Source organism: Urocitellus parryii, chromosome 6 (assembly GCF_045843805.1).
Source record: "Urocitellus parryii isolate mUroPar1 chromosome 6, mUroPar1.hap1, whole genome shotgun sequence".
Lineage (NCBI taxonomy): Eukaryota > Metazoa > Chordata > Mammalia > Rodentia > Sciuridae > Urocitellus > Urocitellus parryii.
This window is the reverse complement of record NC_135536.1, coordinates 132,180,685-132,192,812: the sequence shown is the minus strand read 5'-3', so window position 1 is coordinate 132,192,812 and position 12,128 is coordinate 132,180,685. Positions and strand designations below refer to the sequence as shown.

Sequence of the window (12,128 nt, the reverse complement as noted above, 5' to 3'; positions counted from 1 at the left end):
TCCATTCATCAGTTGTTAGATACTTGGATTATTTCCATTTTCTGCCTATGAACATAAATGTACATATTGTGTGAACATGTTTCTTTTCTTTTTGTGATGCTGATTGAATCCAGGGTTATGAACACACTAGGCAAGTGCTCCATCTCTAGCCCTGTTTTCCTTTCTTTTGAGTGTGTACCTAGGAGTGCAATAGTTGGGTCAAATCTTGTTTAATTTTTTTTTTTTTTTTAGTCCCAGGGATTGAACCCAAGGACACTTAACCACTGAGCTACATCCCTAGCCCTTTTTATTTTTTATTTTGAGATAGGGTGACACTAAGTTGCTTAGGGCCTCACTAAATTGCTGAGACTGACTTTGAACTCACAATCCTCCTGCCTCAGCCTCCTGAGTCACTGGGATTACAGGTATGCGTGCACCACTATACCCAGCCATGTTTAGCTTTTTGAGGAGATGCCAGATTGTTTTTGAAAGTGGTTGCATCATTTTTACATCCTATCAGGAATTCATGAAGTTTTTGACCTCTCTGTATCCTTACCAATGCTCATTATTATCTGACTTTTGGTTGTAACTATCCTTATGAAAATTTACAGTTCTCCTAATAGATAATGATATTGGGCATGAGCATCTTTTCAAGTACCTTTTGGTCATTTTATATTTTATTTTGAGACATGTCTAGTCAGATCCTTTGCCCATTTTAAAAATTAGGTTATTTGTCATCTTATTGATTTTTTTTTTTTTTAAGAGAAAAGTGCTGGGCTTTAAACCCAGGGTCTCTGCAGGCTAGGCAAGCACTCTCCCACTGAGCCACATTCCTATCCCCTGTCATCTTATTGAATTGTAAGACTTATTTTATACATTCTGGATATAAGTTCTTTGTTAGATATGATTAGCAAGTATTTCTCTCCACTCTTGGTGTTAATGCTTTTTAAAAGTAGACTTTAAAAAGATACCTATGTTCCATTTTATTGAGCTGTACTAAAGAGTTTTACATTTTTTAATGTTTACACTATTTTTGCTTTTTCTTAAAGACAATATAAAAAAGTCTATATGTGTATATACATAATTTATATTTTATATGTGTGTGTGTGTATATATATATATACATTATATTCAAATTTTAAAACTTTTTCTGTTCTTTGTTGATATTTTATTCTTTTTTTTTTTTTTTTCCTGTGATGCTGGGGATTGAATCCAGGGCCTTATGCATGCAAGGGAAGCACTCTACCAACTAAACTATATCCCCAGCCTCTTTGTTAATAATTTGAAGAATAGCCAATAATATCATAAAGAAGCAAGATTAGACTTTTAAAATTTTTTTCTTTTAATATTTTTTTAATTGTCAATGGACCTTTATTTTTTATTTATTTCTATGTGGTGCTGAGAATTGAACCCAGTGCCTTACACATGCTAGGCAAGCACTCCACCACTGAGCCACAACCCCAGCCCACAGACTATTTTAATAATATATTATTTTCTTATTTGTGATCATTAGTGAAGTTAAATATTTTACATTCTTTTTTTCTGAAACTTCTCATATTTCACAAATATGATGCTGTTGTCTATTTTAAAATGCGGTCAAAGTTTGTGTCACAAAGTTGGATTTCTTTTATGGATGCTTTTTCATCAATTTGTAAACCCTGCTGGATTCAGTCCTTCACAGAGGCTACTTTGCTTGTGATGAAGGCTACTTTTCATGTTCTTTTATCACTTTAGCAGGCAGGTGGTCTACTACCTAGTACAGCCCCAGCTCTATCCTTTCTGTTCTGCCTTTAGTGAGGTTTCTCAAAGAACATCTGTTGGATAAATAGAACGAATTCTCTGTGGCATTTGTGAAAAGTACATTTAAGTTGTTTCTGTAGGAATTTAGCAAAAACTGCAATATAAAACCACTTAACACACATCAGGTTTGTCCACTTTGGATGAATTTGGAACATGTGACTTTTTTCCTCATAATATCTTGCAGTGTGGAAATACTTCTGTGTGCTAGAAGTTGGTTTCACTTTCTTTTTTTCTTGTTCTGAAGATTGAACCAAGGTCCTTCAATTTCATTATTTTGTTTCCCAGGAGAGAAAAGAAATAAATGAATAATTTGTATAGAATCTTTGTAATTTAAAGTATGTACAATTTTAGTACTGAATGGGCTTCATAGTTTAATGCAAATAACTTTCTAGTTCTACAGGTTGATCGTCATTGCTGAGATTTGCAGAAGTGATTCTATTCTCCTTTACCCCTCAAACCCTGCCCATACAAGGAAAAAAAAAAAGAATTTATCAGAATTCTGGGATGATTATGTGGATTGTGGAAATGGGCTAATATAATAAAGGCTGACATTCAGGAGTCAAAGAATTCTTCTTCTTTTCTGGTACTTGTACTGGGGGTTGAACCCAGGAGCACTGCACTGCCAAACTACATTCCCAGCTCTTTTTATTTTTATTTTGAGGCAGGGTCTTGCTAAATTGCTGAGGCTGGCCTCAAACTTGTCATTCTCCTGCCTCAGTCTCTTGAGTCACTGGGATTATAGGCGTTCACCCCCCTACCCTTTTTTAATTTTGAGGCAGTCTCATTAAATTGTTGAAACTGACCTTGAACTTGCCATCCTCCTGCCTGAGCTCCTGAGATTGAGATTACAGGTACGCACTACCACACTAGACATAAGAGTAAAAGAATTTACTTAAGTGAAAGCAGGTCCTTTGAGTAAAGCAAGAATCTCTCTTCTAATGCCTCCTGGCAAGTCAAAGTCAGAGTGGCTAGCAACATTGCTACAAAAGAAAGATAAAAAGAAACAGCAGGGAGCAGAGAAGGTATTCTTTCATGAAGGGAAACCCCTATGTGTGTTTACAGATAGGAGGAAACACTCCTTTTCTCTAATACTGAAAAAAAGAAAGACTATTTCTAGAGAGATGTTTTGAGGTTGAAGAAGTGTTTTACATGGCCTTGATTTTAGAAAAATGACTTAAGATGATTCCTTATTTTATTTTTTCATACATAATAAAAATGTATATATACCAAACAAAACTCAGAAAATACAAATTGGTAGGGAGAAAAATAAATAAAAAGTTAACTGCAGTCTGGATACCAAGGAGTTGTCACGACACTTTAGAGCTGCACTGTCCAGAATGGTGCCAGTCATGCGTGGCTATTGAATGCTTGCAATGTGGCCAGTGCAGCTAAGAAGTGAGACTTTTAATTTGATTTCATTGATTTAAATTTAAACAACCATGTGGACAGTACAGCACAGAACATTTCCTTTATCACAGTAAATGCCACTGGAGAATGCTGCTTTGGAGTACCTCCTGCTGATCTCTAAGAATTGTTTGTTTTACTCTATTGATTATTAGGTGAGCAAAGCATTTCCTGACTGCACATTTCATTAGGTGGCATCCCTGCTAACTCAATACCAGCCCAGGGAAAGGCAAAGGCTTTCTGCAGCCTCCTTCTGGACTTCTACAGTTGGGTCACACTTTAAATCAATACTGTTTATGTGACTACTAAATCATTCTCCTCCCTTGCCACTCCCACCTTCTCTTTGGTGGGCTCAGGTTAATGGTCTGCAGAAGCATATTCTCTGGCCAGTTGAGGGAGAGGTGGGGTTTCTCCCTCCTTCTCTACCAGGCATGATCTTGGGCTTGAGGAGCCATGGGTATCTGTGCTGTGCCTAATTGCAGCAAGCATGCTCTCAGGATGTTTGTATGGAAGATGGAAGCCTGAGTGCCTCAGTGAGGTAGAGAAAATTTCTGTGAGGTGGCTCTTTTCCTGTCCTCTAACCCTCCTCTTCCAGCTCCACCCCTGGGTCTAACATTCCCTCCCCTCTGTCATCCAGGTGTATCCACTGTGGTGTTGTCCACCTGACCTTGGCCTTGCTGAAAAGCCACATCCAGGAGCGACACTGTCAGGTTTTCCACAAATGTGCATTCTGCCCCATGGCCTTCAAGACTGCCAGCAGTACCGCGGACCACAGTGCCACCCAGCACCCCACACAGCCCCACAGACCCTCCCAGTGAGTGCAGCTCCAAGGCCAGTGGGTTCTGTGGGGCAGAGAGGAGTGGCCTGGGTGCTGTAAGGGGTGGTTTAGGGATGGACTGGGAAGCTGAGGCTAGAGGCAGAGATACCTGGAGACTGTTGAAGACATCCTTAAGCAGGGGAGTATCTACAGTGGCTCAGGGTAGTGCTTTCCCAAACCTAACTGTGGTTCAGAGAGAGCGGAGAAGGGGTGAGGGGCTGTGTGGTTCTGCAGCAGAGCCTTGGCTGCCTCATACCCTGGGGCTTGTCTCATCAGGCTCATTTATAAGTGCTCCTGTGAAATGGTCTTCAACAAGAAGAGGCACATTCAGCAGCATTTTTACCAGAATGTCAGCAAGGCGCAGGCAGGCGTCTTCAAGTGCCCTGAGTGCCCACTCCTATTCCTACAGAAGCCAGAGTTGATGCAACACGTCAAGGTGGGCTGCCTTGGGGGTGGAGGCTGGGGAGGAGGGTACCTCAGGCCGGGGGTCTGACTCTGTGCATCTTTCCCCCGCCCAGTCAGTAATCGCTCTCCCCATCCCCAGAGCACCCACGGTGTTCCCCGAAACGTGGACGAGCTATCAAGCCTCCAGTCTTCAGCGGACACGTCCTCCAGCCGCCCTGGCTCCCGAGTTCCCACTGAGTCCCCAGCTACCAGTGTGGCTGGACGGGGCAGTTCCCTGCCCTCTGGCCGCTGGGGTAGGCCCGAAGCCCATCGCAGGGTTGAAGCTAGGCCTCGGCTGAGGAACACTGGCTGGACCTGCCAGGAGTGCCAGGAATGGGTTCCCGATCGAGAAAGCTATGTGTCCCACATGAAAAAGAGTCATGGTCGGGTAAGTGCAGCCACAAGGTCACAGTACAATGCAAGAGTCACTGGACTTTTGTCCTGTGAAGTTAAGGCCCCCTTATGTGGCTGACCCCATAGGGTTCCTGGTACTTAGGGCAGGTTGGTGCCACAGACCTTGAGGTCTTTGGGGGCATCTTCCTTTCTGACAATATCATGTGAGAATAAAGATGCACCTAGAACTATCTTCTGGTTCTGATGCTTTGTGACTTGTCACCTCTTCCCTTAGACATTGAAGCGGTACCCGTGTCGGCAGTGTGAACAGTCGTTCCACACCCCTAACAGCCTGCGCAAACACATCCGCAACAACCATGACACAGTAAAGAAGGTCTATACTTGTGGGTAAGTCCCTGGAGGTGGAGGGGAACAGGCCTAAAATTCAGGATTGCCTGTGGCCCCTCTAGGGCTTTTCTCTGCTGCGAGATCAGGAGTCTGAGGCAGGAGATGAATGAGTTTCTAACATGAAAAACACTGTCACTAATTCAGAAGTCAGGGAGATACCAGCTTCCAAGACCTGGTGGCTCCTGAGCTTTCTCCATCTCCTCAGCCCCAGCCAACATAGCCAGTTGTGAGGGACCCTGAGGTTTAAAAAGAGTGAGGTAATGTGATGCATTCTTGCCCCACTCTTGTGATCATCTGCCCATGCTTCAGCATGTACCCTGGTCCTTTCACTCTGACCACTAGCCCAGCACTGAGGCTTCTGGGCAGTGATATCAGGGAGCAAGATGGTGGCTGAGGGCCAGGTGGCAAGTGTGCAGGCAGGCTGACCTGCTATTGTCTGCCACCTTGACTGGCTTGCTGTCTGGATCTCACTGGGAGCACCTGGTGCTAGTACCAGGCCGTCTAAGGACACAGCTGTCTGCCTGCTTCATTCTTCCTGGTGTTCATTTGAAGAGCACCAAGGAAGCTTGCAGCCTGGAGTCTTACCCCAATTCTCTGGCTGGCTCTTGCAGGTACTGCTCTGAGAACAGCCCCAGCTTTCCTCGGCCCTCACTCCTAGAGAGCCACATCAGCCTTATGCATGGCATCAGAAACCCTGACTTGAGCCAGACATCCAAAGTCAGACCTCCAGGTGCACATTCCCCTCAGGTGAGTGTGGGCTGCCTATTCAGTTAGGCCTGGGGTTTGGGAATCATTAGGAGGAGCACAGGGAGCCCATTGGTACTCATAGCCATGGAGCAACTTGTGATAACTTCCCTTAGTGTGGGTCACTCTAGTCTGTGACCTACATGGGGAATGCACAAAAGTAGAGAACAGGACAACATGGCCTGTCAGCCTTCTGTTGCTATTGTTTCCCTGTCACTGTAACCACCCGTTCTTCAGTGTGTGTGTGCTCCGTGGACATTGGAGCATTTTCACAGACACCATCTTGCTTCTGTTTCATAGCAGTCCTGTGAGGCAGGGCTGCCCTGTCAGGTGAGAGTCATGACGCCCTGTCTGACTAGTTATGGGAAAAGCCAGGTCTAGACCTGCTATCTAGGCCCTTTCCCTGACTTCATCTCTATTCTGTGCCCTATTCCTATTTTTGCTATACTTTGGAGCAGCCTATATCCCCTCCTAACTGCAGACTCTTGCCATGTCTGAGAAACTCTGAGGGCTGCCTGGAGTTCCAAGGCATTCTCAAAACTTTCTTGGTCTATTCAGAGTGGTGCTTGATGGCAAAGGCCCTTTCACACATAGTAGGTAGGGTGCAATCAATATTTTCTTTCCATAAGGAAAATGTACATTCTCCCTTCCCCCCAAAATGCACATACTTTCTGATCCAGCAATTCTGTTTCTGGGGCTTATCTGTAGAAAGCTTTGGTCTTGGGCATAAAGAAGTGTGTTCAAGGATGTTCACTGCACTGCTGTGCGTAGTAACAAAGATAGAACTCAACCAATGTTTGCCAGTGGGGACTGTCATTCCCACAATGGGTCAGTGTGCTGCCATTAGAAGAATGAAGCCTCTGTGTGTGCTTTCATGGAGACAAGCTCCAGTATATGTTGTTAAGTAAAAACTGCAGGGTGAAGAGAAGTGTGCATGGCACATGATTCATTTTGTAAAAGACAATAGCTTTATTTTTTTTTTTTTTAAAGAGAGAGTGAGACAGGAGAGAGAGAGAGAGAGAGAGAGAGAGAGAGAGAGAGAGAGAATTTTTTTTTTAATATTTATTTTTTAGTTCTCGGCGGACACAACATCTTTGTTGGTATGTGGTACTGAGGATCGAACCCGGGCCGCACGCATGCCAGGCGAGCGCGCTACCGCTGAGCCACATCTCCAGCCCCAATAGCTTTATTTTTGTATGTGCATAGGATAACTTTTCCCAGGCACAGTGGCACACACCTCTAATCCCAGCTACTGGGAAGGCTGAGGCAAGGGGATCCTAAATTTGAAGCCAGCCTTGGCAGTTTAGACTCAAAAACTAAAAATAACAAAAAAGGGCTAGGGGTATAGCTCAGTGGTAAAGCACCCCCAGGATCAATTCCCAGAATCACAGGGAAAAAAAAAAATCTCTTGGAGAGGCTATAAAATGGTACTATCATGTCTTTGGAGAGCAGGCCTGGGGAATGGGGTAGGAGGGCCTTAAAATGTTCATATATTTGGAATGTTTGTGCCACATGTATGTTACACTAAAAAATACACAAAGATTGGAAATGAACCAAACCAGTGTTTAGGTCTGGGTGACCCTGGCCCGGGAAGTGTCTTCTTTGAGGCCTTTGGCTAACCTGGTCATGTCTGGGGGCTCATGTCAAGGGCTTGGCCTTGATTCTGCTCATGCTCTCTCTCCTTTCAGGTGAACCATCTGAAAAGACCAGTCAGCGCAGCAGGGAATGCTCCAGGCACCAGCAATGGCACGACTGTCTCTTCCAACAAAAGGCACAAGTCTCTTTTTCAGTGTGCAAAATGTAGCTTTGCCACAGACTCGGGGCTCGAGTTTCAGAGCCACATACCTCAGCACCAGGTGGACAGCTCCACAGCCCAGTGTCTTCTCTGTGGCTTGTGCTATACCTCTGCCAGCTCTCTCAATCGCCATCTCTTCATTGTCCACAAAGTGAGAGACCAGGAGGAAGAGGAAGAGGAGGAGGAGATAGTGGAAGTGAAGGTGGAGGCAACAGAGCCGGAGGAGGGCTCTGGGGAGGAGGTGGCCATGGAAACTAGAGAAAATGGACTAGAAGAATATGCTGGTGAGCCTTTGTCAGCTGATCCAGGGGCAAGGAGATCATTAGGCCTGGCCCCAGAGGAGGACAGTGCCCAAGATGCTCAGAGTCAACCCCAGGCCTCTCAGGACCAGGACAGCCATGCACTATCCCCTCAGGTGTGACTGGAAGCTTTGCAATGTGTGCGGTCAGGGTGGGCCACGGTATCCTTCACCTGCCGTGCAGACTGTGGGAAATAAAAGGCTCTGCCCTGGTGTGTGCGTGGCCACTGTGCCCTAGAGCAGTGTCTGCTCTGAGCTGTGGGTCCTGGGTGTCCCCTAACCCCAGGAAATATGGGGTCACCCAGGACCCTCACAGCTCTGAATTTGCTTCTGTTATTTATGCCTTTGTGCTGCTTCTTGGTACCCCAACTCTTGTCTGTGTCCTTCCAACCCCAGGCTGCTGTGTGGCCCAACTCCAGTGCTGTCAACTCAGTTTGAAACCCCTCTGCGTCTGCTCTTCTAGGAGGCTCCTGCTTGCTGTCTTTAGCCAGGAGACTCCTCAGAGCTCTATTTGCCTGCAGATACTAGCTCTCCTTCCTTCCTTCAGAGCCTGAGAAGGAGCAGAATGAGGGGTGCTGACAGTCCCTCTAGGAGAGCTCTTCCCAGCCTGGCTTGGCCAGGGCCCTTGGTCACCTTGCCCTTCCTTCCTGTCTTTGAATCTTTTCCTCAAAAATAGTCTCGAGAACTAATTGTTATACTGGCTCATCATGTCTCTGTGGGTGGGAGAAACTTCAGCATACCCCTGTTTGAAACCAGGGACAGCAGGAGGTATGGCAAAGGCAGGTGCCGAGATCCAGATCTCCTTCAGAAGGAGCTGTGGGTGGGTCTTTGCACTGCTGCTGTCTGCCTTCCTTGACAAGTGGGGTTCGGGGCACACAGACATTGGAATATTTGTATTCTTGCTCCTGTGCCATTAGAGAGGCTGCTGCCCCAGGCAGACCAGCCCTCCTCCTCTTGGCTACACTCATGTTGCTCAGACTATATTTCAAATAAAAAAATCTTCTTACCATACAGGTAGGCTCTTGTATTCCTCTTCAAGTGAGCCTGGCCCTTCCCTGCTCCACCTGAGGGTCTATCCCCCAGACTTCCGTTGTTTATTCCATCTCTGAGGGAAAATAATGCTTCCTATTGTCCGAGGAAGATCCTCTAGATTCTGGCACTTGTGGTGAGGAAACCGGGAACCCCATACTTCTTGGTTCTCTAGAGACCTTCTGAAGGAACAGGGGGAGGTCTCAGTGCCAGTCAAGTCACCTTTCAGGTCTCCCCTGGGCTAGTGCCTTAAGGCCTATCAAACTTCTCTGAGCGTCTCCATCTTTCTTACATAGTAATTTTCAATCTAGTGTAACCTTCTGCTGGTAAAGGGACGAACAGGAGGAATTCTGTAATTCTCTGGCAGCATTCGAGACCTTGGTCTGTTTTCTGCCACAGAGAACTCGGATGTGGCAGAATAGGGATTAGACTGGGGAGGTAGGTCTGTCCTTTCACTGGTGGTGGATTTAGAACCTGCCCAAGCACAAGGAGTAGGCTGTCCTCTGTCATCTGACCCAAGTGGCCTGGGCCCAGGCCCAGTAGGATCTAGTACTGGCTAAGTACTCAGAGGTGATCTTTAAGGGGAGGCAATTATAAATTAAGTCAGATAAATATGTCTTTCCACAATTGAAAAAACAACACATTTTTTTCTTCTATCAAATGCCAAATTTTTGATGGAAATGCTAATGGCAGTGGGAAAGGTTAGCACTTGCTCATTTTCAGAGAGATTTTGGCCATCTGTACCATTTTAATGATTGCTCTTTCTGGCAAGTCCACCATGGTCCCTGCTTTCAAAGCTGGCAGTCAGGGCAAGTTGGGCCTGTTTCTGGCTGCCTGCAAAGCCAGAGCAAGCCCCTGCTTAGCTATTGTCCCTTTCCTAATTCCAATTGCAGGTAGCTAGCCCTGTGCCCTAGGTCCATTTGCAGAAAACAGGTTCTGGAGGAAGGAGGCAGATAAAGGTGTTTGAAGTGGATGGCTGAATTCCTTCCTGCTTAGAAACATGGAAGCTAGAGCACAGGCAGAGACCCAGACCCATCTCTCCTCCTAGTGTGGAAAAATGTGAGCTGCCCACTGGGAATCCTGGGTCATGACCTAGATTCTGCCCTTAACCAACTCTCAACCATGGGCCTCTCTCCTTCAAAATGTAACTAGTAATTCTTACTCAACTCCCTTCACAGGCTTTTATGAGATCATGAATGTGCCCATACTTCTAGTTTATATAATGCTATATGAACAGGGGAATCCATACTTGAAGGCTTGGAGAGTGGTACATGCCTTCCATTCACAGCTGTATGCTGACTTTAGTTCAGAATTGGCCTGGCACAACTCCATTATTTAGTAGTAGAGATGATAGAGTTGTAAGCCCCACTCACATGCCCAACATCTTGCTCGACACTTTTTGATGACTCTCTAATTTAACCCTCACAAAGATCTCAGTTATCCCCCATTTTACAGAGAAGAAAACTGAGACTCAGATTGAATGATGGACATGTTGGGCTACTTGTGGTGACAGTACAAGTGAGTCAAACCTGTCAAACCACTGTGCTGCCTTAGTGACCAAAGCTATTTAGGCTGGCTGCCTGCTCATCAGTGGTTTGCAGACATCCTGAAGTCCACTTTTCTGCTTCCCAGAGAGTTGAGGTGCCCCACAAGTGCCGGGTTCTCTTCAGAGTCCATCTATGCCTTGTCACCCTGTGCATCGCACCTGCTTGTGAGGTCCTAAAGTACATGCAGTGTCTACAAACATTCATTCTCATGGGGATTCACTTTGCCATTTGAATACTATCATTTTTTTTAAGGATTGTCTAGAAAATGTTGCCTAACCTTCATAGGGTACACATGGTTCCCTCAGAGTCCAGTATCTTCTGATCTTCTTTTTTTCATGATTTTTTTTAATGGTTGTGCTATCATTTGTCATCATCAGAGAATGCTTGCTGTAACAGGCACTTAACTGCTGCAGTGAATGCTCTGCTGATCAAGTTAAACAGATAAGATGCCTGCTCTGTACAAACTATCATTTAATACACTCTGAAGCTTGACAAATGACTAGTATTTATTCTCCAACTGCTTTATCTCTGTAAAATGATATGCTGAATTACTATGAGCTAATTGTTGTAGAAAGAACTTTCAACTTATGTAAACAGTCTGGATTTTAAAACATACTAGTTGTGGCCCAACAAGTTCCACATTTTGCCTCCCCCAAGACTAAGGAACTTCTGTCCTGTTCACCACTGTATATGCAGTACCAGGCTGTTTCTTTTATTTTTTGTTTGTTTTGAAAAATTAATACATATACATGGTAAGACATTCAACAATAAATATAAGGGTATACAATAAAAAGTAAACTCCCAAAGGAGGTCAGCCTCCAGTCCCCTCTCCAAAGTTAATCACTGTTATTGATATCTTGTATATCCTTTCAGAGCAATTCTATGCATTTAAAATTTATAAATATGTATATTTATATATCTATTTTTAATACAAATGGTAGCATTCTGTACACAGTGTTCTGAAGCTTGCTTTTTTCACTTACACAGTAGTTTGGAGATCGTTCCAAACTCAGGCTGGGTTATTGGTTATCATAATTCTTTGAAAGCTTCTAGCACAGTTCTTTGCATACAATAATGCTTCTAAACGTGTATGGATGAGTGAATGAATGTGTGCATGAATGAATAAATCTGATTCAAATGGTAACTACAAAGTTCTCTCAGGGTCTGACCTGCTCAAGATGGGACCTTCTAGATTCTAGAATTTATCCTCTTTTGTTTTCCAAGGAATTCAGGCTATTGTTCACCTTCTCTGTAGATGCCACAGCAGCCCTAGGAAGTGGACACAGGATGACCTGGGCCCCTGGAGGAAAGAGCTCTAGGCTCTGCTCCGGAGTATGGGATTTTTTTCCCCCAGGTCTCTATTTAAAATGTCTCCTTCTTTTTTTTTTTTTTTTTTTTAGAGAGAGAGAGAGAGAATTTTAATATTTTATTTTTTAGTTTTCAGCGGACACAACATCTTTGTTTGTATGTGATGCTGAGGATCGAACCCCGGCTGCACGCATGCCAGGCGAGCGCGCTACCGCTTGAGCC

At 44.7% G+C, this 12,128-nt stretch overlaps 1 protein-coding gene across 4 annotated transcripts in view; it reads left to right on the top strand.

The window, feature by feature from the left end:
• The window catches only part of Znf592 (zinc finger protein 592), a 51,180-nt gene extending 39,267 nt beyond the window's left edge, over window positions 1-11,913 (top strand). For all 4 annotated transcript variants that reach the window (XM_026388243.2, XM_077800231.1, XM_077800230.1 and 1 more), the window contains 6 exons: window positions 3,821-3,997; window positions 4,277-4,436; window positions 4,545-4,832; window positions 5,073-5,185; window positions 5,797-5,932; window positions 7,618-11,913. In XM_026388243.2, the coding sequence (XP_026244028.2) occupies window positions 3,821-3,997; window positions 4,277-4,436; window positions 4,545-4,832; window positions 5,073-5,185; window positions 5,797-5,932; window positions 7,618-8,145 (1,402 nt within the window). In that variant the 3' untranslated portion in view covers window positions 8,146-11,913. The remainder of the gene's footprint in view (window positions 1-3,820; window positions 3,998-4,276; window positions 4,437-4,544; window positions 4,833-5,072; window positions 5,186-5,796; window positions 5,933-7,617) is intronic.
• Window positions 11,914-12,128: the final 215 nt, after the last annotated feature.